Source organism: Lates calcarifer, linkage group LG7_1, assembly GCF_001640805.2.
Source record: "Lates calcarifer isolate ASB-BC8 linkage group LG7_1, TLL_Latcal_v3, whole genome shotgun sequence".
Taxonomy (NCBI): Eukaryota; Metazoa; Chordata; class Actinopteri; family Centropomidae; genus Lates; species Lates calcarifer.
The window spans coordinates 22301902-22329038 of record NC_066839.1 but is presented as its reverse complement, the minus strand read 5'-3'; the positions used below and the strand labels follow the sequence as shown (position 1 = coordinate 22329038).

Sequence of the window (27137 nt, the reverse complement as noted above, 5' to 3'; positions counted from 1 at the left end):
GATGTGTCATCGGTGTGTGAATGTGTGTGTATGTGTTAGAAAGCACTTATATATATAGAACAAGTGCTGTATGAATGTGTGTGAATGGGGTGAATGTGCTCTGTAGTGTGAAGTGCTTTGAGTGGTCGAAAAGACTAGAAAAGCGCTATATAAGTACAGTCCATTTACCAGGTTACTGTGACCTCACAAACATGTTTCTGGCTATAACTCAAGAATTCATATGATAATTATGACAAAATGTAACACAAATGTATAATAATAGGATAAAATGATGAGGTGATGGCATTTAAATCCAAATGGTCAACTTCACTGTGACATCACGATGTTTTGCAACAACTCCTCTCTGGCCATTATTGAACAACATCACTCAGAAACGAGTGGTTCTGTGCTTCATCATGTGCTAACAGTGTGGTTACAATATGACATTAGAGCATTGACAAGGCAAACACAAATCAGGCATTCAGGCATTAAAGATACACTACCTGATTTTGTTCCTCAAGAATTAGTTTTAACATGCTTGTTGTATTAGAAAGGTACCCAGATTTTACCTGGTCTTGTTATATTTTGTGGTGATTCCTGCAAACAGTTTCACGCTATTCCACTGTTCCTCAGGTGGTGGTAATGCACCAAGAAACACAGCAATACACAGGTAGGGAAAAGGAGTGCTGTATATGTATGTAAATAACACTCAGAACTGTGAAACTTTACTTCACTTGAAATGTATTTAGGACTTTACACAAACTGAAATCACAATGGTTTGAAAACTAGTGTGATGGCCACAAAATGACAGGATAGGATCTCAGTATTTGATGTTCTTTGTTTTGCTTAAATGATGAAGTCGTAGGTGGAGGACTACAGCACAGTGATAGATGTTAATGTTGTATTTTGTCACATGTATCTAATTGAAATTTTTTAATATACCATTAATATATATTTTTGTGCTCTCTGCATTTGTTTATGTATTGTTTGCTTTGCATTTCACATTAGTATGAGGAACTGTGTCGTATATCAGTGAGTGTCTGTAAATCAGACACAACCCAAGCCTCCCCGCTCATTCATCTTTCAATGAAATATTTGATCAGGTTTGAAATGTAAAAATACAATTAAAGATAGTTCATACCTGCAGGGAAACCCATGACGCTGAATATCCTGTCCAGCTGGTCATGATGGAAGGGGTTACTGGTCTTGATGTCTTCTTGCCGACAGTGAAAGATGGGTTCCGATGTTAGCAGCTCCGCAAAGATACAGCCGATTGCCCAGATATCTGATGCATATACATACACAGAGTGCTGAGGTACATTAGCTACATACATTAGTCTTCCTGGAGTTAATTAAAGTTGGTTTTTCAAGTCTGTTGGAAGATGGATTTTGCAGTGGCAAGGGAAAGTATGTGAACCCATTGGAACTTTCTGGTTTTCACAAGTAGAGACAGGAGGGTGGGACTTTCGAAGTAATCACGACTGGGCACCCACTTCTAAGGAGACAAGTCACCGTACTAAATGATCTCCATTTATGGACACGGTGGATTGGTGAACACCTAACTCTCTGAGATTGCTTTGCAGCCCTTTCAAGCTCTATTCAGATCAACAATGTTTCATTTTAAATTTCACAGTAGTTTTAATCCACACCTCCAAACTCTCTTCATTGACTGGACTCCAGGTTTGCTAACACTTGACTCCACTTTGCTTTTGTTGATGCTATTAGCCTAGGCGTTCACATACTTTTCCCAGCCTAAACTGTGAACAATTTGTATTAGTTAAAACAGATCGTGTTTGTTCATTACTATAACTTAGATGAAGATTAGATCACATTTTGTAACCAACTGATGCAGAAAACCAGGAAATTGATACTTTTTCTTGTCACTGTATGTTAGACACTTTTTAAAAACTTCTTTACACAAGAGAGTTCATAAAATCACAAACATGGTGGTGGCCTCAGCCACAGTCGGTGTTCAGAGTATGAACCATTGTGATGACAGATTGACAGTGTTGTCTCATGTTCCAGGAATGATAAATATGGAGACATAGACACATTCCCTTCATACTGATAAAGATCATGAATCATGTGGGCACTCAGACCTTGTTTAATCAGCAATGTACATTCCTTTACACTGAGAGGTCTTGGTGAGAAACACTGAAAGACTGATTATGCTCAACTATTGATCTGAATTCAAAAATGTCATATAACATAAACCTACACATACCTGCCCCAGTCAAGCAAACATTCAGAGGTCAAAGTCCTTAGTTAGTGTAGAGAGTTGTATGTTCATGGACTGTTTTCAACATGTACATACAGGAGGGCTCTCTTTGTACATGTGACCCCGTACTCACCAATAGCTTTGGTGTAGTGCCGGGCCCCTAGCAGAAGCTCAGGGGCCCTGTACCAGAATGTCACCACGACGGGGTCAAGGTCCGCCAGTGGCTTGAGGGGAGAGTTGAAGAGTCTGGCGAAACCCATGTCAGCTACAGGAGGTAGGAAGAGAAGACAGATGTGGTTAGCTAACAAAGACATCATGCTTATCTGCCTGTGACCTGGAGTGTAGATCTTGATGGCAGCACTTTGGTCTCTGGAGTGAATAATTTAAAACAGTACAAAATCCACAGCTAAACCTGAAACAAATTAGCATCCATGCTTAACTCAACAGAGAAGAGTATCTCCTTCATTGCTAAAATGGCCTCTGGGCCACTATTTATCAAACCTAAGGATCACATGTCAGAATGCTATGTATAGTATAAAAAGCTAAATTGACATTTTTCTCAAGTGACTTGCTTCTATATATATCTCTCATTTCATATTCACATATTCAGAACCTAAATCTACAACACAACTAAGTGGACAAAAAGTGAAGAGGTCTGAATACTTTTTGAAGACACTGTATTTTGCTTCAGCCAAGGGCATTATTTCCACTGTGGATAGAAGAGGTGTGTCCCCCTCACTTTCCAAAATCCTATACTTGTCTTGCTCACTTTTATAGTTTGAGGTTGTTTTTCATACTAAAATCTAGATGCAAAAATCCAATGTTGACACAATCAGTGTCCTTAAGTTAATACCATCTACTCAGAGCAACAGCCTGTGATGGAGTGAGTGCTTTACAAACTTAAACTTAACTAAACCTACATACAACCTGAGTTCAGTAGTAAATCTGCAACTACAACATCATCCATTCTCACTATTAACTTGAAACTTAACAAAGTTTACAAAGAATTTCTATTTCTATACTACCCACCATGCCCAAACACATATTGTCCAACCACAGAAAAACATGACCCAGAAAATTTGTGCTCACATCTGGTTTTGTAATACAATCATTTACTTACTATCAGTATACTATCAATATAACTTACCAGTCCTCAGAAACTTTCCCAATTATAAAAGTATTAAATACTATTATTATAATAAATGTGATAAATAACTTGTATTCTTATTTTTGTGGGAACGAATAAAATTGAAGGATTTTTACTTGTAAGTCTATAATTTCACTTTTAGCAGTTTCCTTATATCAACCATGGTTTTTGGAAATGTACCCTTCTCTGCCAGAACGTTACAGCTCGGAACTTGAAATGAAACTGTCATCTAAATAGAAGTGAAAGTGAGTCATCCAGAGCAGCTAACTCACCCCTGCTGTAAATTCTGATTCTGCTTCATCTTAAATTTCTTTTGTGAAACGTGTTCAAACCAGTTGGACAGGTGAAACTGCTGCATGCGTATGTTGAGATCAACTTTCTCTTGCTGGAACAGCAGTAACAGTCACTCAGTCCACAGAAATACTAAATAGCACCAGTTGTAAAAGGTCTAGTTACACTAAGACAACAACCTAGTGCTATTTCTAGGTGCACAAAGTTTAAAAATAGACTCCAGCACTGCAGGAATTACCCTTCAACAGTCCCCTGGCCAGCTGGCTTATGCAATCAGCGCTGATCTGAGCTCCCTGTCAACCTCTCAGATAGAGGTAAGCACTGCTGCTATCGGACACTAAAACAAGCCAACGGCCTCACTGCTCCAGTGTCACGATGACAGTATATCTGCATAATCTACTTATCTGAATCAGTCACGCACTGCACAGAAATATTTTTTCAAACTGCTATACCGATTTTAACTCTTCCTCGTTCAGGACCTTCCCCCATCACCAGGATGTTAGCTGGTTTCTGTAAGAGACAGAGACAAAGAAGTGTTAGATACTATGTATAGTGCAAAAGTGCCATGAGTATATACAATTATACACACTAGTATAATAGTCACACTGGACAATAATTTAAGAAATACACCCTATTTTATAAGTGATTCTCTTTTACAAAATAACAAACAGGTATGTGTGCAGTGGCCCATACTGGCTGCCCTTCAGGTTATTGAACCACACAACCACATGACCATGTCAGTCAGCCATTTTGCAAGAGTGCACTTAAAACTCTCACAGAATCCTGCAACAGCACACCACAGGAATGGGGTCAAACGCACTTAAACACCTGGCCAATGATCACAAACAAAAATAAGCCTGTCGGAATAAAGATGGATTAGTTTACGGACCTAAATCAAAGGGAATCAGCAGTGTTTGAAAAGTTTGGATAAAAAGCAGTCCTGTCTGTTCTGTTTAAGGAATTTTAAGTGTAAAGCTATCACAACACTGACATATCAACTTATGAGGCTGTTATGATGACTTTCCCCATGACTTGTGTCTAATCACCTGACAAATTGAAATCTCCAATTCACTCTCCATTTAACTATATTCAAACACATTTTACTTAGTTACCAATTTTGTCTGCTGTTACATAGTCATGTAATCTATAATATCAAAACGTTCAGTAGGCAGCTTTAGGGCTGAATTTATTTATTTATTGGAGGCCGTTTTAGCTGTTTTAGCTTCGGGTTGCTCTCTACCAGTTCTGAGAAACATCAGGCTATTTTGTATGGAGCCAGAACAGTGACATTAAGATTTGACAGTAAGAACAGAATCCAGCATTTTTTCGATGTCACTGGTTTTCAGTTTCTCTCTGAGTCTTGACGTAGAGCGCGCTTTACTCCGCCCACTAGCGCTGCTTAAAACTACGCCTGATGAAAGCAGAGTTAGCAGGCTGTAGGACAACGAGCCAGAACTCTCCAGGGTGAAAGGAACTGCAGTCTGTTCGCCACTACGTTTGACACCTTTCACGTTACGTATATTCACCTGTTTTCCTGGCGGCGCAACAACTAACGTACGAGGTACTTTAACAGTCCGATAATATGAAATTCAGTTTGCATATGCGTGTAATACTTTGGTACCACTGAGCGCTACTCTCAGCTTCAGTTACACGACTCAAAAGGGGCTTTTAATTTGAAACGGCGCTTAGAGGAAGTGGGGCAGAGGTGACACCCTGATGAGGTGAGTGGGAGAACGAGAAGAGAAAAACAAAGCAAAGAAATAAAGAGGATAGATTGAAATTAACATTAAGTTAGATTAATTAATAATATCCACTCTAATGGGACAAATTCCGAAAAAAAATCCATAAAGCTTTTATGGATTGTATCTGTGTCTTTACCGACTCTACTGTGAAACAGCCCACCTGTCGTTCGAGGTACGTGCGTGTGTCGTGCTGACCAGACAAAATTCTGGGTCGGGCACGGGCTTAGTCATTTCCTAAAAAAGGTGAGAATGTGTCTTTGATGTCTGAGAGCTACATTTGTGCCACCTGGTGATTTGATGCCCCTGGTTGCAGAACTAAGCTGCTGTGTGCTCAGCACCATCCGGACAACCATATATTTTCCTGGAGAAGCCTCTTGCCATTTGTTCACCTGTTGTTGTCATGCGTCACTGTGACTGGCACAGCTGTTATGGAGCAATGACACCAGGGCTGTGACTAGCTAGAAGTGAATTTGATAATCATTACAACTTCCAATGTATAATCCACCTCAGCCAACCCTTTTGCACTTACATGAACCAAACAGTAGGTCCACTTGGAAACAGCCACAGTCTGTGTGCCCAAGACCCACCACCCAGTTATAACAGGGCCTATAGTCATTTGATCTGGTTGTTAAAATAAAAAAGACACTGATTCATTGGCTTTGCTGATCGTAAAATAGAACCTCACACCAATCCACATTTACACTTCCTTTATATAATATTGGGTTATGCATACTGTGCTGCTCATCAAATTAGCCTGCTATATCAAACAAACAGACATATAGTTGCTCGTTTGTGCAGAAAATCACAAGGCTCATGTTTTTAAGTTTACAGTTGCCATCTCATGCAGTAGGATGCAGTATCTGCTCGTCATCAAACAGCCGGTTGATTTCCCCTGCGTGTCTGTGTGAATGTGAACTCCCTGCTTTGGCAGACTCAGATCTGCCTGGCAAACACGTCTTGTTGCTATAGAAACAGCACAAATAATGAGGTCTATTATTCATGCCCACAACACAACACATAGCAATTGGCAAACACAAAGGCAAGTGTCTCTTAAAAGGCCTGACAAGTTCAGGCTCAACAGTTTTTCTTTCACATTCTAAACAGGCCTAACTGAATTAATATGCCTGGCCTCAAGGTATTCATCTTGGCTGTTTGAAATACAATTATCGCCTCTGGACTGTGCTGTAAAAGATCTGAGTGAGTGTCAGTGCTTCTAAAAATGCAAAATGAGCATGCTACATGTTCCAGATAACATAAAGGACATGAAAAACTGAAATAAAAGTGGAACTAGACAAGAGGAACCAGATGAACTCGCACATAAAGACATGGTAAGATATTTCTGTTGCTGCAACAAAATGCAGTATGTGTTTAAGATACACACAAGCATTTTTCAAAAATGTGCACCGAATCGGGCTTTACGCTTCTAAATTCAGACTTCCCCTTGAAATCATCCAGTGAAATTCATCAGTTACAGTTGGTTGGTTTCGGAAATGGAACAGGAGCCGAGGGAAAATAAACACTCTCTATCCCACTGTAGACCAACAAACCCAGTCCTTAGGGACATGGCCCTCTTTAACAAAGCCATCTATATCTTTGTCTCTATGCCAGTTCAGGAGCGAGAGGCAGACTTATACTATAAGACTGGCAAGTTGATGAACAGGCTGTCCTAATACCAAAAAGTCACAGCCAACAGGGCTATCAACAACCACAAGTTGAAGTGTCAAGATAATGAACCCCTACCTGTGCACCATTAAGGCAGTGGCACACTTTGTCTGTACAGTAAGATTTACTGAAAAAGGGGGAAAAAACCCACACCATCTGCCTTATATACATGTGCGGGTCTGCAGACTGAGCTAGTTGACCTCCATGCACAGCAGGAGCTACAGCCTATTCTAAAAAATAATTGTGGTGGTGTGGCAAACATCTGCAATTCTTCTGCTTCTGTTGACATCTAATGCTACAAAAATGAACTAAAATAAAGCTGTGAGCCAAACTACAGGTGTGAAAGTATGCACACAATTTGTGATACGCCTGAATCCCTTATTGATGTCAGGTATGTTTGTTACATATAGTTATTACTGTCAGATTGAGGAAACCAAATTAGAAATAACATCAGGTGAAAACCAGTAGACATGATTCTTCTAGGAATGTTAGACAATAATATAGTTTGCATAAAATAGTGTGTCTATTCAGTAAATGAAAAAATAAAGCAAGGCCTTAAGAGTTTTGGATTTTATGTATAATATTCATTGTTCCTCATAATTAATTATTGAAGATAGACATTAATGTGCCAAATGGCCAGATTACAGTATTTGCTCCTCCCAAACCCTCATGTGTCAGTCCTGATCACAGCATCATCTGCCCTGTGTTGCTGCAGTCTGGCCGCGTGGGACAAACAGCTTCTAACAGCCTTGCAGATAGTAATGTGCATATACAGGACAGTACATATACAGTCAGTCTAGGTTTTCTGCAACAACAGATCAGTAATCCCCCACCCCACCCCTCCCCCATCCTCTGCAGTGACTGCTGGTATGGTCCAATAAGGTGCATGCTTTTTGCTTTGGCCAGTGGAGCTGCTAAGTCAGCATCTTGAGTCAGCTAGCCATGCAGGGTGGTGGGCTCAGCACTAGCTAGAGGTTGTTACATAACCCTTGTGGGGGTGTAGTGGTGGGAAGAGGGGGGAGGAGGCATGACAAGCACCACTGGTGTGTGTGGGTGGTGGGTGGGACAGTGAGGAAGGAATGGAGGAGTGGCAGGACAAGTGGGGGATGAGCGCTATGCAGTGGTGCAATGCAAAGCACATGCCTGATTCCTGTGGTGCAAAGACGCAGAACATGCTACACACCAGCACAAGCATACTGTTATGTAACAGCAGAAATATGTGAGCCATGAAAGATGTGCTGCACCCTGCTTTTCATTTATTATTACTCACAAACTGACAAAGAGCCAGGCACCTGCACAAAGATGATAATCTAACTATAGACAAGAAACAAAAAGAAGAGAATTTGAATATATCTGTTGTGTAGTCACAATGGCAGGAAGCCCTGGCAATGAGACAGCAAAATCACAGTACTAACTGCAATACATCAATGCAGAGTTAGACAGAGTTTGACAATGGAGAATTTTATCAAGCTGTAGTTAAAATAGTTACAAAGGGCCGGAAGAGCTGGTGCACAGATAAGAGTGGTGTGACCTTCAGGGAGCAAAACAACCGCACAGCTTCTGTGGGAGAATTTATGTTGTTGTAAAGGAGAGAGGGCTTCCCTCTCTTATTGCTGTTTTACTTCTTCATTATTACTGTGTCTATTACTGTTTCCCTTCAAATATTGCACACATTAACAAATTCACAAAGAGTCCACAACATAAAATTTAGTTTAGTCATTTGTGTTATGACATACACATTACATTGTGTTTCCCAAATTCAGATGCCATGTGTTTGTGTAAATAATAAAATGAATGATGGCTGAATTCCATTTAGCTGCTGATTGACATGTAGCAATAGGGATTTTTCAATTGTTCAAAGAATGGGGAAACTTGCATTTAGATTTGTGTTAATATTGTTGAAAACAAACAAAAAAAAGGATACTGGACCCTCGAAATGCTTAGAGGACATAACAACTGCACAACAAAAATGAGACATGTCAATGAAGAAAACTAGACTGACTATATGACTATAGCTTTGTTGACTTAAACTAAACTAAAACTAGCAAGAGCTGAGAGCTAAGCACAGATACAGCAAAGACAAACATGTTGAGCCATCTGTTTTGAGCAGGACACGGCTCATTTGCGAGAGGGAGACCATGGAAACACATGTTTACGCCTTAATGCACCCCAAGGAAAAATGGTAAATGGTCCCAAGCTGGACCCAAACCACGGCTGCAATCAGTCCTACACCATCCAGACGCCAGCATGTCCCCAACCTTTTACAGTAATTACTTAATTCTATGGTTTTTCTGCTAAAGTAGATGTATGTCATAGTGAATGGCAGTAAGATGTTAGTGGTTTGTCTACAGTAAAAAACAGCAAGGAACCATAATGTGATTGTAAACACAGTTTCATTGAGCTTTTATTTGATTTTCTCTTCAGTGATGCACAATCTTTTCAAGCACAAAACCTTCTTTGTCTTTGATGATTCAGATTTTCTTTTCAAATTCCTGTTGCAGTTGGTCAGTGAGTCCAGTTTGGGTCAGACTGAAATATCTATCCACCAACTACTGGATGGATTGGCACTTAATTCCCAGATAATGAATTCTGATGACTTTCGTTATCCCCTGTGTTTTTTGTTTCTTTTTCTATTTCTATTTGTCCAATAGTTGATTTATAACCAAATTCCTGCAAAACCAATTGTATTCCCATCAGACTCAGGTGTATTTTGTGTTTGGTTCTAAGTAACAAAGAAAACATGGTAAAAAGCTACATTAACATAGTGAACATCATAAATTTTGCTATGTTATTATGCTACTACAGTAATTGCATGTTAGCATGTTAGTATGCAAACATTAGCATTTAAGCTTAAAGCACAACTGTGCCAGCGTACAGCCTAAAAGAGCTGCTAGTATGGCTCTGGACTCTTGTTTCTGCCAAAATCACAGTGCTTTCCAGTGTCACTACTATAAAACATTAGTGTGGGAAGCCTGAATAAAACAGCAGTTTAAGATTAACTTGTGCAACAGGACTATAAAGGATCTGACCCTAAGCATTTACAGGACTCACTTTGAGATTTTATATTCTAGGGGACAATTGTGCTTAACTTAATTTGTAATGAGCATGTCATCTCAGCTCAACAACAGCCATACATTGCAACTGCAATGGAGACAAAAAAGTTCATAGTTTAGTAATTGAAATTGGCATTGGCAAAGACAAATGCTTTAACACCTGTGCGGAAGATGCCCTGTATATTGTTCCAAATTACCAGAGAGAAACAAAGTGTGAAAGCCTGAGCACGCTCCCTGATCCCGGCAGGTTTACATAATGTGATATCTGGACACCACATGACCATTGAGGATTGCCAGGGATTATGTAAGAGTGGATGACCCTGTAGATAGACAGACGCCTGAACTGTGTTACTGCTTTGCCCTCTGACTTCTTGCCCTCTGAATCCAGCTTATCCACTAAGAGATGCATTCAGAAAAATCTACTAACAGCTTAGTTAACTTTCATTCTCAGTATCTCAGTCTGTGCCTCTGTGTTGTCAGTCAGATTTAAGACAGAAAGAAAGTAAACTGTTCCTATTCTGTACTTTGTTTTTTTTTTCTAAAAAGCTGAATCACATTGATACAGTTCTAATCTGGACCACATGGATATACGAATCAAAATCTTAAAGGATTGACATACTAGTCATTCTGGGGGAAACACTGCATTTATATGCTACCTCTAGGTCAAATCTTTAAAAAGCACAATGTCTATGCTGATGATGTGATTCTAACACAATGGAATTGAGCAAACTATGATCCTGCCTTGCAGCAGACAAAACTTTCTTCAGTTTAACTCAGATAAAGCATAAACTATTATAAGTCCAGACTCTTCAACTGATCACTCTGCTGCATTAAATCATAGAAATCTAGGTGTTACAGTATCTTGGAAAGCAACTTGCTATATTCCTGTCTGAGTCAATACAACCTCTCCAAAGTTCCACTGGTGCAGAATTCCACAGCAATACTATATATATACATAGTATATACAAGATCCAAGAAATGAATACACATAACCCTAATCTTACAAATTTATCGTAAGCCTAATTGTGTGAGATTAATTAACAGCGCAGAGAAAACAACCCGAGTAGTGTCCGTAAAGTGTTTTAACACTTCACCAATGAGCCCACTATATAGTCCTCTACACTGAATTCCCTAGATAGTGAGTAAGGGTTAGTGAATGAGTGAGTGATTTCGGACACAGCAATAGCCTTTATTTTTAAATGTATATTTCTCTGTCCTTTTCCTATTTAGCTGTATATCTGCCATTATCCGTTTCTGCTCTGTAGCGTTAGCATGCATCGGAATTCTGTCGTTCCCACTCCCACCACCCACTTTATACCCACCCATCTTCTGTGCACAAGCATAAGTCGCCGTGATTGGCTGGAATGGACTGCTCCGATCCACTTCATTTATATCCCAATTCTAGAGCCAGGGCTGTGTAAAAACACCAGACTGTTTTTAGCACATACACAGAAGAGGAGATATTCCCTGAATTTGAATAAAAGTACTTTAGATTATAATTGCCAACTGTACCTGAAAAATTAATCAATTACATATGGCAGTGAGCAAACCATAGATAAGACGCAGTAGTTGAGCTGGCTTGTGAAGTAGTGTGACACAGGTAGTGTTTTTTTTTTCATCAGTTCCTCCAAATAGTCCAGGGGTGACCACCAAAATCTAGTCAGTCCATCTCTAAGTCCAAGTGAAGTTTTCTGCAAAATCTGAAGAAATTCCCTCAAGGCAAATCGTATTGTGAGGTCACAGACATTCACCTTGACCTTTGACATTCAAAGTCTGAGAGAATGTTTGTACCAAATTTGAAAAAAAAAAAAAAATGATATAGGCATTACTATATACTAATGTAGTCACGAAAATGGGACAGACAGACAACCCGAAAAACATAATACCTCCAGCCACAGCTGTTGTTGTCAACACAGGCGTAAAAAAGGTCATAAATGATTGCACTGCATCCTGCAGTCTGCTGCTCCACCACAGATTCTATACTTCCCCATATTTGTGTAAAACAAGCAGCAAACCAGGCTCATTTGCTTTGTAATGAGGTAAATTAAACCAGAAAATAATGAATGCTTTTGCTTATCATATAGAGGTCTTTGAATGTTATATAGTTTTCAGTGAGTTAAGCTACTTTTTCTGAGCAGCCTGTAACGTAGGTTGCTGCCTTCAACAAAATGCCACAACATTCAGAGGCAAAAGCTCCTTGCACCCTGTGCTGTATATAAAAAAATCTCTTTTTTCCAAATTTCCTAACACTACTGTCATTTCCATAACAGATAACTGGACATTACAAAGTAAAGTAATATAATGAACAAATAGCACAGGAAAACATAGTCTATGACATTATTCACCAGACAAGAGTTGATTGTCTGTGAGCTCACCTTGTTAGAAGTTAATTTGGCTTAGCAAACCAAGGCTGCAGAGATTTAAGTTAATGCAAAACTTCACTTTGTTGCAAGATGTTTCCTGTGCACACACAACATTTTTAATTCCTGTCATTCTGCCATCGTAGATGCAATTTTTAGACACACAATGAGAAGCCTTGTGTACTGTTCCCAGTCTGACTCTCAGCTACAGAGAATGAAATCTCCCTCCAACCAAAGCACTGTGGGAAAATAGAGGTGGAGAGAATCTCACAGGAACTACCAATGTGTTGTAGCCAGGTTAAAGGTTAGACAAGATTCAGACAACATTCAGAGTTCAGGACGTTCTGCTCCTAAGGCACTACAATCACACTCCTACAGACAATCAAAATCATAACATATCACACTGAAACATAACAACACACACTCTGAGATTACATGGCTCTGCTAGTTGGAGTGGCTTGGTGTAACACGCATGGCAGAGACAAGGTGCATCTGAACAGAATATCTCTTTTTATGTAAATGCCTGATTTGCACATAACCTAAAAAAAGCTATAACTTTTGCATTATTAGCAGCTTAGAAAAGAGCAGTGCTGCACTGTGCTAAATTATTATTAGTGTTTTATTTTTGCACTACTGAGCAAGAATGACAATATAAATTAACCATGGCAGTACAAATCTTATATATGTACAAGAAGATAAATATGTTCTTGTGTAATATGCTAGGGAGAGAATACATTAATATCTTTGCTCTAAATACCTGACTAGCAAACTGTGTGCTAATTCATCAGTGGATATATATATATTATATATATATATATATGTGTCTGAGCAGTTTTTGTGGTGTGGTGGAAGTATTGTCCCTCTGGGCGAGGCCCCTGCCATTGGGGAGTGCTGTCTGCAGTTATCCAAATTTAGAGATAACGTCACTTTTTACATTAGTCCATATAATTCTACTGTACTATTTAATTGATACATAAATTGTTACTCTACATACTTTGTCCACAGCAAACTCATGTTTTCTTTTTGTGGCCTGGTTGCCATCTTTATCTCCATTTCACCATGTGTGATGCCACACTACACATGGCTGCCAGAGAAAAAACTTCTACCTCTCCTAGGTAACACAGTTTCTGTGACGTAGCGGTGTTACTTTTGGAAACAGTTTTGACATGAAGTATGTGTGTCTGTACAGGGAAACTGGAGCAGTGAAGCTAATATAGCTGCTCACCAGATCCCTGTGGAGCACCCAGTTGGCATGGAGGTAATGGATCCCATCCAGAATCTGATACAGGAGAGACTTCACCATCCCTCGGGGCAGCTGCATGGGTTTCTTGTTGGCCTTGGAGGCGCGGTGGAACTTGATGATGTGCTACGAGGCAGAGACAGGTTTCACCTCAGTTGTGCTTGTGGAGTTCTGCATGTCTTGTCAGTTCAGTCAGTGTAGCCACAACATTTACAAGAACAGCTTCCTCTTGGTGGTGCCTGGTAAATTAGGTAAACTATATTATTGTGACTCAAGTGCGTATTGTGATTTTACTGTGTAACCTTATTGGCAGCTGATGTTATACAAAAGGTTTCCTGAGTTTACAATATACCAAGTTAGGAAATAAACATAGGAAATATGGAGTCAGATGAATATGTTTAATTTACCAGACATTTTAGTAGTTTGCTATTTTTATAATGGAAAAGCACACTTAAAAAAAAGGATTTATAAAAACAAATTAAATGTAATTCTCTTTATAAAAAAAAATAAATTATGGTGTTTTATATTTTCTTCTGATTTGTCAAATTACACATATTATTTAGTAAAATCATGTAAGGAAAAAGGGTTTATTGTGCTAATTATTAAAACAGTGCAAAACTGTAAATGGTAGCCTTAAAATGACACAATTTAATAACTATATTAAAATGTGTCTAAATTATGATTATTTTACAGATATTTTCTGTTATTTGAAATTGTAAAAAATATTGTAAACCCTAACAAACATTAAATAGTTTTAAAAAGACAGAAAAGAGTTTTCAATTATAGTTGCAAACAAAATACTCTAAAATGTGAATATGGTCAACATAGCCCCTCTTTACGGTAGGAACTCCTTGTTATGTCTTGGCTGGTAGGATTCCTTAATCTGTTTGGAAAAACCCTCTCCTGTGTAACATTCACTCTCCTCCATGTTTGTTTGTGTTGCCTTTTCTGCCTGCAATTGTGCCGTGCGGGAGACTGAAGCATCATCAAATAACAAAAAGAGAGGTATGCTTTTTAGCAGCATGTTAAGCACATGCTAAAATTAAGTCTAGTAATGAATAACAAAGATAAATGATTTGCCCTATTTGACTTTATAATAGGGATGTCACTACAGCCAATACTTCGGTTCCAAGTCCATGCCAAAATTCTGAAAATGTGACAGTACTTGTTTTTCTACAGTATAGTAGATGTTGTAGGTACGGAAGATGTGATTCTCGGGGGACTGATGAAAGAAGCATAATAACCTCACAAGTGTTCTAGTCTGACTTCAAGTGCAAAAGGAAGAAGAGGAAGGAAGACAGACACAGTGACAACAGCAACGTGGAATTGGTGGCAGCAATTGTGGATGCAGCAACAGGTCTGCTGTGACTTATGGAAAAAAACAGTAAGAGTCACCATGGACAACGAAATGCCAGTATGCAAATGTAGTTAACAAGCATTTTGAATGAAAGGAGTAAATAGACTTATCTAAGCATCTCAAAGACAGGAAACTGGATCTGTACACAGAAGTCAGGGTGAGTCAGTTTCAGTTGCTAACGTGATATTTACAAAATTTTGCCAAAATGTTCATATCCTGGAATGTTTCCGATTATCCTTTGCAAATTGTGACAGCTGGAATCTGTTGTAGTAAATGCTCCACATACAATTTTCAAAGGCTAATGTTATCTTGTTTAGGCTAACATAACAATAGATCTTACTGTGAGCTGGGTTTTCATAATGTTATATATATCAATATGTCCTCACTATTGGTCTGTGACCATGTTAGTCAATTTATACTACTGCTTACACACTGACTATATGGAGGGGATGTGCATGTATGTGTGTGTGTGTGTGTGTGTGTGTGTGTGTGCACATGCCTCACTGTATCAGATTTGGTATCAAGAATTGTGGAATTTTAATGGTATTGGTACCAACTACTAAATTTCTAGTATTGTGACATCCCTACTGTATAATGGATTTGTATCAACAGTGATTTCATTAAGCCATAAATGAAGCAGGTCACTGTTTTATTATTTTATTTATTTTAGTATTGTTTTAGTTTGTAAAGCCTTGAAGTTACACTTTACACTATACAAGTGCAACACGTCTTTTTTTTTTAATGATATGATTTTGAGTTTTAGTTAATAAAAGGAAATTAGGACTAGTTCAATACACCTATTTGCTGTCTGTCCACAGAGTTAGATCTTCACATCCACTCACTCTCTTGTCTGTCTGTTAAATAAAGCTTCAATCAGCAGGCAGTTAGCTTAGCATCCAGACTGGAAAGACTAGCAGTTAGCCTGGCTCTGTTCAAAGGTAGCAAAATCTGTTTACCAGCATCTCTAAATCTCACCAATACATTATATCTTTGTTTAATCTGTACAAAACAAAAGTGTAAAGTTTTCTAAGAAATCTCGAACTATTCCTATAACATAAGTGTCTGTAACTCTGTATTCTGCCGTCACATACACTCCTAAATCAATTTTCCAAATATTGTTATTCTTAAACTAATTAGAAGAAATTAAACAATGTACTAAAACATACAGTCTTGTTCTTAACACACTAAAATGATGCAACAAAAGGGAAAAAAATAAAATAAAATCTAATTGCTGAACCCTTGCATAGTCTAAAGGAAATATTTCAACATGGAAATATTAGTGGTTTTAATCTTTCTCACTGGCTAACATTATCTTAGTGATGTATAAACCATTCACATGTGAACATAATGTCCCTGAAGTGTTTCTCCAATCAAGCCTACAGTCAGATGGATCACTGAACGTGCTGTGTTGCTTTAGTTGAATAGCCGTACACAGTACAAAAAACAAAGCAAAAAACAGATAAAAAGTAAATGTTGCAGCCACATGAACTGTAACTTCATTTCCACAATTAAATACACCACTAATGTTATTATATACTATGTCTTTATCTTTATTTCAACATCAGGAAACCTTTATTTACATGACCCAATAAGTTTTCTGCCAGTCATAGTAAAGGAAAACTGGTTTTCATTGACACATTTATTTGAACTTGGAAAATATCAGTTCTCGTTATGGGACACTCATGTGATACTCTTGTATGTAGTAGCATGCAACAGCATGGAAGGACTCACCCAAAGATCATGTTCAGCATAGTCGAAGAGGAGCCAAACCTTTCTGTCACTGTGGGATAAGAACACTTTCTGCAGGGCAATCACATTTGGGTGTTTGAGTTCTCGTAAGAGCTGAAAGACACAACAGGACTTAAGTGAATATTGTGGAGGGAGATCATTTTAAACAAGACAAGATGTGATAACATTTTAATGTAATGCCACTCTAGTGTATAAGCAAAACAAACATGTATTCTTGAACTTTTTGCTCATGTGATATTGATGTAATAAGCTTGGCTGACAGGAGTACAAAATAAGCAGATTCAGAGAAAATGCATGCTAACAAATCAGGCCAATGTGTTATACTAACATGCTACTGTTTCCAATGAAATGCTATGGTAAGAATTATTCAGATTAAATACAGGTACAAGTACAAATAGAAATTTCATCCACACCCCCAGCAGCATTCATCTACAGCAATTCATTATAAAGTACTATTATTATCTATATTGATCATTGTGTATGATAAATTAACACTGTACATTAGAGCACAATCCAGTGAAACACAATATAGTGTGATGCCAATGGAAACAACAGTCTATACCAGTCAAACAAATGCAGCAATTAGCGGTTCAGGTTTCAAATGAATTTAATCTATTGTTCCAGCTTCAGAGGAACTGTGTGGAAACTTCTAATGTTTTCTTTTGTCACAGCAGCTGAAGGCCTAATGGAGGTTAGCAGGGAAGCAGATTCATAATGGAATGACTTCAGTCCTGGTTAATGCTACACAGTCTCTCTCTTATCTTTGAACTGGTTCATTGGTTTCTCCCTTTCCCATTCACACTGCCATTTGATGAACTATCACAGACAATCCATAATCAATCATGCCCTTTAGACAGACTTCTGTGTCTACAGGGTGTCTCATTTGGGAGTGACAGAACAGAAACAGTGACTCCCACTAACTGGATGAATTATTCATTTCTATTGCCTGTCATGACTCTTACTTCACCTAAAGTAAGACATTCAAATCCTTGGCTTGCGTGTTTTGTTTAATGGTAATGTATGAAAGAATTTGAAGCAATTACATGTAATAGTTTCTCTTTTTTTGCCAATATGTGAATAGACTGTTCCCTGACTTTCTCTGTTGCCTATAACACCCTGTAGAATTTAGGTGTAAAGAACTCGGGTTGAGTGTTCAGGATGCTCGCTCCCAAAAGTCAGCATAACGTTAGCTCCAGGATAAAGTCCACGACTGTTATGAAACAACCGGCCCCCAGCACACAGCAAGAAATGCTCCAACACAAACTCCACGCAAGAACAAAAAACTGAAAACTTTATCTCATGAAATCCCTTTGGCATAATGTGAGCTGGAGCGACGTCAGGAGAAAACTAGAGTCAACATCAGCTGTTTGCTGTCATTCTTGGTTGGCTGTTCCTTTATGCGGATTTTTGCGTTTGACTCTGAATACACATGCACATGCTAACCTGTGTCCAAAAAGACAATTATCCAGCTTGGTTTTCATCGCAGCTCAAAGTAACACTCTATGAGTAACCAAAGCTGTGTAAATACCCTTGAAACCAGGTCAACAACTCACAGGAAAAGGCTCTAATTTCAGATAATCCATTGACGCAAATCATGAATTACGTGGTGGAGCAACTCCTCTTAACAGGATTGTACTGCCATTATTTATTGCTCAATTATCCGGTAAAACATCTTTGAGTGTCTAGAAAAGTATCTAAAGATTTTCTATTTTAGATTATTAATATATTTGAGCTCTGAAGATTCCAAAAATGTTGTTTTTCCCTACAATGCAGACCATTAAAAAGAGGATACTTGTACATACATCTTGAATGATGTCTACTTTGTTCTGTTCTTTATTATGTCTGATCTGATCTTAACTTCAACTCATTGGCTAATGTCTTATAATTGACCTGAACTTTACTAAGGTGATCTCAATAACAGTCCTGTCTGCACACATTTGAAAACAAACATTTGCTTGTAAAGAATCCTGATATGCCAGGTATCTGTCCTGTATATGGAAATATTTCTAAATTTCCATCATCCACAAAACTCAAATCTCAAAACTGTCAAACGAATCTTCAGTATATTCAGATTTAATGCCGTATTGAAAGGACTGGATGTAGGTAAGGAAATAGGAATTGGGTTTCAGTGGTAAATTGGAAGAAGCATAAAGAAACTACAAGAGGAGGAGGTAACCCTCTCCTTGCCTAAAGGGTTCAGTATACTTAAAATGAACGGGTTCATAGCCACAGCATTTGAAAATGGATAATAACTCCTCTGAACAGCCACATTTGATGGTAGGGAGGAGTTGACCATCACACAGAGGGGCAAGATATGATAAATTGTATAAATGGGGAACCAGTTTTGGAGTACCTTCTTAAAGGCATTCATGGTGTTGTATTTGGTTGTTTACATGAAAAGTGCCAGAAGTAAAGTGTTTAGTGAGACTATGACAGAATGGGTATTTTAGCAAATGAATTCTTCAGATCGTGGCCAATAACATGTTTGGTGAGGCCAATGACCTTGACCTCTGACCACCAAAATCTAATCAGTTCTTCCTTGACTCTAAGTGGACATGTGTGTCAGATGTATTGAGATTCCTTCCAAGTGTTCTGATTTATCACATTCACAAGAATAGGAAGAATGTGAGGTCACAGTGACTGTGACCTTTGACAACCAAAATCTAATCAGTGCATCCTTGAGTCCAAGTGAACTTTTTAAAAAAAACTAATTTGAGGAAATTATCTCAAGGCTTTTTTGAGATATCATGTTCACAAAAATGGGACAGACCTAAAAAGAGAACTTGAGAGAGAAGGTCAAATCTTGTCTGCTTACATACACTCTGTGTAGCTGGCCAATCACTGTATAAAGTAGGTGTGTTTGTTGGATTGTGATTGATTTTGGAAAGTTATAACATTTGTCTTAGCCATATCACTTGCAAGGTGGGGTACACACTAAAAGATTATTGGGCCAATTATCGGGCTGAATCTCCCCTTGCGATCAAAGTCAGCAAAGGCCTGATTATCCAATGGTTCTAAAGATGATCTTGTCCTGTGGTGTGCGGTGTGTGAGTGATTTTACCCTCTCCAATCTGCTCCGAAGACAACTGAGGCCAAATAAACAAATTTGGAATATGGCAAGCAGCCTTGAATCCTAGGGTTTCAGAATTGTCTGGTATCTCACAGCATATAAGACTGGCAGAAGGATGAGTGTTTCATGAGCAAGAAAAGGCCACAAGAAAAACAGCACTGCTTTTCAGGACTGATTAATGACTTCTCTCATGTGGCTGACAAACAGCAGGTTGATAAATCCATTACAGGCCACTCTGTACAGGGCTCTGCCTTCCTCTGGTTAGAAACAAACACAGCAGCTCTGTTTTCAAGGGGATATGCACACCAAGCTTTCTCCCTGCAGAATGAATAAAATGACAGCCACTGGCTCAGTGAGACATCAGTGCCCACACAGCTGCAGCCATTTGGTGTTATTTACAGACATACACTGTTGACTAGGCTGTGTCTTTGATAGACTACAGGCTGCAGCACAAAATATGACTTAAGTACAGGATCCTGCAGAACTGCTTCTAGAAAATGTTGCATCAGATCAGAGGAAGATTAGACACACAAACATTGTCTGTAGTTACATTTATCTTACTGAAACAACAGCTAGTTGCAAATTTGCTAGAGCATACATACTGTATACAACACAGTATGGTTTACCATGCTATGTTTAGATATGAGTATTTAAAAAAAAAGAACTCTTCAATTTTTTGACAGCAAGACATTAGCTCTCATTCAATCCCTAGCAACCCTGTGTTTGAGCTTTTCAACCTCCACCCTTGACAAATACAACTAAAATATGTTCCTGTTTGCACAGTGATCAGCATGCTGGGGAAGAATGGCTGCCTGGACCAGAAAACAGGCTGTCTCATGGAGAGTGATAGAGCCTCATCTCAAAGCTGGAGCATAATTTTATGTTTCTACTCGAGGTGAACGGACCATTCAGCCAATTTATTAACTGTATAATTTTCTTTCACTGAATCATTATCACTGAGGGAGTGACTGCACACTTATCTTCACATGGAAAGATACAGTATGAACCAGTTCTCATACTGTATCTGCCCACATGTGCTGCTATGGCAGAAGGGAAAAAGGGGAATATTTATGAGGTCAGGACATTTAACTAAACAAAAGCCATTGTGACCAACAGGGAGAACAAGACTTGTTTCATGGGAATAATGAAATTCATGAATAATGTTTCAATTCACAAAGGTCAAACTTAATGGAATGAACAGATGTGAAACCAGAGCAGGTGCCTGAATGGACACAATAATAATTAAACCACTGGAGGATTTCTAGGCCCCTTCATGATAAGTGGATAACCCTGAAATAAGGTAATTATTTTGTTTTAACAGAATCATGCTGAAGTGAAATTCTATCCAGTTATTCAAGGATAATTATTTTGTTTCAAATTAGCATCATTCCCACTGGTAATGGAGAGCCAAAGCAAAACCAGAACTTCTGGGTTCAGTGTTAAAAGTAAGAAAACCTTATCAAAATCCCATTTGACATTTGTAACTAAAAATCCAGCCTTTAGACAGAGCCTCAACTTCTGAACTTACTGTAGGTGGCTTCCCTCATGTCTTTGGATAAACACTTGGTGTGGTGTTGTTTATTCAATATTTGTGTTTTTTGCTGTGTTTTAACAAATACAATATCCCCTGGGCCTTAGACGCTGGTGGGCCAAAAGTCATGTCTCAACAGAAGAGGTGAACCCATGAACAGTCCAAGAGTCTTGGCTAGTTCAGACTTGTCTGTAATAACAGCAGGACCATGCTTTTGTGCTCACAGTGTAATCACTGTTTAACTATGCCAAAATCACAAATGTTTTAATTTCTTATTGCATTTCAAGTAATACTCAATGACAGATTCAAATTGTTGGATGACAGATTGCACGTATATTGGACATTTATGAGCTGTGTGTTATACTTCTACCAAGGAAAATTATATCATTATTTTAACACAATCTAACAATAATAATAATGAAAATTATAATAATAAAAATGCTGGTAATGAAATCATAAGAAAAAAGGGAAAAAACTGTAGATATTGTCTCTCTATGTGTCACTACTACAAAACGGTAGTTGTATTACCTAATAACACTGCTGTCCAAAAACCAAAATTCACTTGTCTTCTCAAACACACAGTCTCAAGAAACACAAAAACAAACTTATCATTATAGCTGACAACCTTGAGTTCATTGTCCAAACCAAAACTAAACATGTTTCTGTTTTTAACCTGGACTCTCTCCATCTCTCCACCTATAAGGTCTATCCTGATGAATTCAGCCTGTACAGGTCAGGTCACCTCCTACAGCTGAGGATTTACCCAAGTTGCCTAAGCATTATCTAAACACAGACTGCTTCTGCCACAGAGGTTTAAAGGCTGTGAAACCTCAGTGGGCCATGTTATGCAACCTACAACCAATGTTTAGCTGAAAGAATACAGTGGAACTTTGACTGCCTGGATTGTCAAGAAAAGAAGCAGGGTGGCGTGATGAGTAGGAAGTAAGAAAAACTAGATAAAATGCATTTCCTGCAGAAAATGCATGTGAATGCTTCCAGCATTCGCACTATTGCTCTTCAAATCTTTATTAATATTATTATTAGCAATACTATTTTTAAACAATCTATAACTGCCCACTGCTGGACTCGAACCAGCAATCTCTTGATCAATAAACAAGTGCTCTACCAGTTGTGCCACTGATGACCATAGGATACTATGTGGTGAAATTAATTGCAGGTAAAATTGATTGCAGTGGTAGTAAAATTGCAAAATTGCAAAAAGCGTAAAATATTCATAATGATCTATATAATTATATTATATATTGTAGTGACGGTAAAATTGCAAAATTGTTATAAATAGCATAAAAGCATAAACAGCTGAAAAAAGTTGAATAAGCAAAACAGTAAAATCATACACGCATAGGATCAAAAAGTTGAATACATCCCTGAAAGTCCAGGAGAAGCATTTTGATACCTGAATGGTGTCTGTAGCATAAAGCATAAAGGACTAGTTAGGGGCTGAAAAAGGTACAGAAAAATAATAATAGATTTGAAGAACAATACTGTGAATGCTGGAGGCCCCTGCTTCTGAACTCCACGTGAAGAGGATGAACAAAAAACTAAACATCAACTTGTAAAAGTAAAATGATTCACCTTAACTTGTCTTGTTAACTGAAACCTCAATTTATGCCTGTTACAGATAATCACTATAATCATTAAAATGGAGATATTTTGAACATGTAGTGACAACAAAGACTTCCCAGAGGAATAAAATCCAATAGAAAATGAGCCCTGTTTCAGAGGCAGAGTTAACACTACGACCACTACAAATAGATGTCATTTCATCACTTACTAGTTTTTCCTATTTGGTCTGAATAATATATATTTTGGTGTCCAATCAAAACAACAATCAATCAGAGCAACAAACCCTGCCAATGTAGGTGACCTATATTGATTAAAAATGATTTATTGACCACTGACTAATCATTAATGAGTATATGAATGCTAACATCGAAATTCGGTAAAACCAGAAACACACTGCAGCCAAACCAACATCCCCCCCACCCTGCTGCCTCAACTTGCTCAATTTGCTAAACAGTTTTCTAAACAAAGTGAGGTGGTGGTTTGGGAGGAACAAAGACTCCTTTGTTCTACTGGGCAAATCTAGAAGATTTTTAAGCAAGACCCAATGTCTGGTGGTTGTAAGGTTGGTAAGGTTTTCTCTGTGAGAAATAAGTGGGAGGGGCTCGCTTCTGCATACATTCTTCAGATTTATACAGGTAAAGAATGCGGGCACATAGAGTTGCATGTCCTGCACAGTTTTAGAGGCATTTACCATGAATACACTTATCTTCTTGACACAGCTTTAGAGCCATACCTGGAAAAGAGTGAAGACATCACCAAAAGCAATCCTCTCCACACTAAACTTCTGCTATCACTTTGCTGCTATGACAAGGTCGGCCTTCTGTCATCTTAGAAATACAAGAAAAACAGAAGTGATATCTAAAGCAGACTTCATAACAAATAAAAATATTTTTTTCACCACTAAAATGGTAAGCTGTCTCTTTTTCAGTTTATCCAACATAACTGAGGACATACTCAGACTGACATCAGCACTGTTTGAAAAAATGCATCACAATCCTAGTATTATAAACTGCTGCACAGTGGCATCCAATAAGCCTTCAAACTAATGGCTCTACAAATAGGGATGTACCAATGCAATTCTTTGGATCAATACTGGTGTATTGGTTGATACTGACCTTAATAAGCTGGTAAGTAAGTAAGTATCAGCTAAACATCAACAATCCACAGTAAATACAGTTTACTATTCCACTCTGCCCATTTACAGTGGTAAGCTAATGCACATAAATGTGTGTATAGCTTCCTACACATGCTTCTATTATGGTCCCAGCCTTATTTACATTATATTTTGGTGTGTTGCATAAAACACTGGCATATGGGAGCTTTTTCTGTTCCAGCACATATTGGTTGACCTCCAGTGACGATGTAGACTGGCTGATCCTTTATGACTTGAGGTTCTCCAAGACGATGCTGGATGGTTGATGTTGACTGTGGCTGGTATGTGTGTGGGTGGAGGGGCTGCCTGAGTCCCACCCACAGTGACACTCTGCCACAAACAAGAGGTCTTATAATGGTAGTAAAAGCACTGCTGTTTATTCTGTCGTCATGTCAGCTAAAATGTTGGTGACATTCTTCTGTAAACTAATACACATGTAAACACAACAGGCTAATATTGATGTCAACAGAATTTATCAAGGTTATTTCTACATATTATAGTAAATAACATAATTATTGTGACAGGACTTAGTGCTTATTGTTAGCTTTGGCTTTATTGCTAACATTTCCTTTATAGATTTTGTGGGGGCAGTGATGATTTGCAATTTTTCTGTAGACACTAATTTCTCCAGTGTCGTTTAGCTTAGGGAGTTAGAGTAGTAAATGTCCTTTTCTGTTGTTCTTTTGTCCATTTAGGGATTAGGCAGAACTCTTGTGAGGAAGGTAGCTTGGTTTTGTTTACTGGCTTTTGGTTTACTCTGAATTCCAGCTACACTGACTGTAAAAAATGCTCACTGTGTGTAGTGATAAATTGCTCACTTTTCATTTTCATTCATTTTCACTCTCCGCTTCTTGTCCTTGTGTTGTGCTCTCATAATAGACCACAGCATAACATAAAATGGGGGTCCATCCACTCTTTCTTCCTGTGCGCACTGTAGCTGGGACAGTTGTGTGGGTGTAAGATGTCATTTGATATTAACAAGTTTGCACAAACCCTTGCCATTTTTGGTCTGAGTGCCCAATAAAATGATTTGTGCCAACCAATGATGCTGACCAGTTATGAGCACATGCATTAGCTCATGTCCTCTCTGGCACTGAACTGATTTACTGAACACATTCCTGTTGTTCAATTGAATTGAATGGAATTACACACAGCAGACTAATATCACAAATATCCTTTAGAACATTTTAAATGGTCTTAACACACATACCATAAGTTTCATTCCCCCTTTTAAATCAGCCAGATAATTCAATTTCTTTCTGGAGCTGGATTTCTTTCTCAAATCCAGCTCTTTAAGGAGCTGAAACATGAGGCTATTGATAATACAGACAGTTGTAGGTAACAATTATTGGTCAGCATTCATCATGTAAAAATGCAGAAGTAAAAATTCTCCAGTGATGTCTCTGTCTACTTGCCCCACAAGAGACTGTCATGGTCTGATCTGATTATTCTGGAAAAGAATGCTGCGAACGCCAGAACAAAATACATCTCATCTTATTTTCAGTTTGACTGCAGGGGAAATATCAAAAACAGGCCAACTTTGCTATCATCAAAAGCTTTAGAAAGATTGTTCTTTCAAACCTATAAAGACACAGTAAGTCTAATTTCTTGCTTTAACCACTGAGCTTTTCTACTTGTGCAAGTAACATGACACTATGTAAGAACTCTGTAATGCTACCAGCCTATTCTTAAGGTGAATGAATGCTACAGTCGAATCCACAACAACACCTCTATTTACTCACACAAAAATATATGTGAGGCCATCAGGTAATGGGTGTGTCTAGCGACATGTTACTACAACAACAACTTGAGGCCATGACTCACTCCCCTCCACCCTGTTTGGCAGAGAAGCAGTGGACCAGAAGGAGAAACTGGTGACCAGGTAATCTGACACCTTCCTAGATGCAGACATTGACAGAATGTCAGAAAGGAAAATGGAGGGAGAGAGAAACTGACATTTTGAGACTCAAATTTAAGGCTACAGTTTTAATTCCAATGGTGGGCAAAGTTAATTCACCAAAAGAAGCAACCAAGATTAAAAGAACCTATCACTGCAGAGGTTGAAAGTCATGCTGTCATAAGTCAGCAAATGAAAACCTAACAAATTAGCAGTATTAGTAGTCACATAAGGGGATCCAAAAAATATTACTACAACTGTCAGTTCTGTGACATTGCAGAGCCATACTGTGATAGAAATAAAGACTGCAATGTCTTGACATTAAGTGACCACCATTTGTGTGTCTTTGACCTCCTTAAAGATGAATTCTAAAAATATGACAGAAGTGGATCTCCTCACACATGCTCTCGTTGAAACAAGAATCCATTTTCCTTTTCTAGAGCATGCACTGAGCACGCTTCTGGCAGATAATGAAATCACGCATCAATGTGAATGTGGCAAGCGTTCCGAATTGGGCTTAAGACTGGAGGCAGTCGAGGGTATGTGAAATTAACAGGGATGGACAACAAGTACATTCCATTACAGGTGATGTTGCAGTGTTTATTGGAACTGAAAATGCTAGCATTCCCCTGGATAGCGACCTGTTAGACCCTGTGACAATTTGCTTTGCCACTAGTGAATCGTTTAGATTAATCCAGGTAGATGGTATTATAAACTGATTTGCAGTGCATCTGCATCTGGTAGACCTTCAAACTCATGGATTATTACTCAAAGTGGATTTACTGGATTATATGTCATCATCTAACAGTACCGTCTTACTTTGTAACTACACTGGTGAAGAAGTATGTCAAAGAGATCCTGTAGACCCTGTTACTGAAAATACAGTCATCAAAATGCCACTGAAATATCTTTTTTTATAATCTGAAAAATTGTAATTTTTAATTAAACAAAATGGATGCCAGTTTTTGAAGCAATCTGGAAGTTTGTGCATGACCAGTCATACCCCATTGACCAGTCATACCCGATTCAGACCAACACCGTGATGCATGTCAAACGTGTCAGCAGTTTATCTCAATGGGTCTACCTGTGTTCTTACCCTCTGTC

General features: G+C 38.4%; 1 protein-coding gene across 3 annotated transcripts in view; it reads right to left on the bottom strand.

The window, feature by feature from the left end:
- The window catches only part of cdk19 (cyclin-dependent kinase 19), a 44043-nt gene that overhangs the window by 9068 nt on the left and 7838 nt on the right, over positions 1 to 27137 (bottom strand). For 2 of the 3 annotated variants that reach the window (XM_018699715.2, XM_018699718.2), the window contains exons 3-7: positions 16781 to 16891; positions 13678 to 13818; positions 4088 to 4145; positions 2331 to 2462; positions 1121 to 1264 (exon numbers count right to left, since the gene is read on the bottom strand). In XM_018699715.2, the coding sequence (XP_018555231.1) occupies positions 1121 to 1264; positions 2331 to 2462; positions 4088 to 4145; positions 13678 to 13818; positions 16781 to 16891 (586 nt within the window). The remainder of the gene's footprint in view (positions 1 to 1120; positions 1265 to 2330; positions 2463 to 4087; positions 4146 to 13677; positions 13819 to 16780; positions 16892 to 27137) is intronic. The other variant, XM_018699717.2, reaches the window with a different exon arrangement.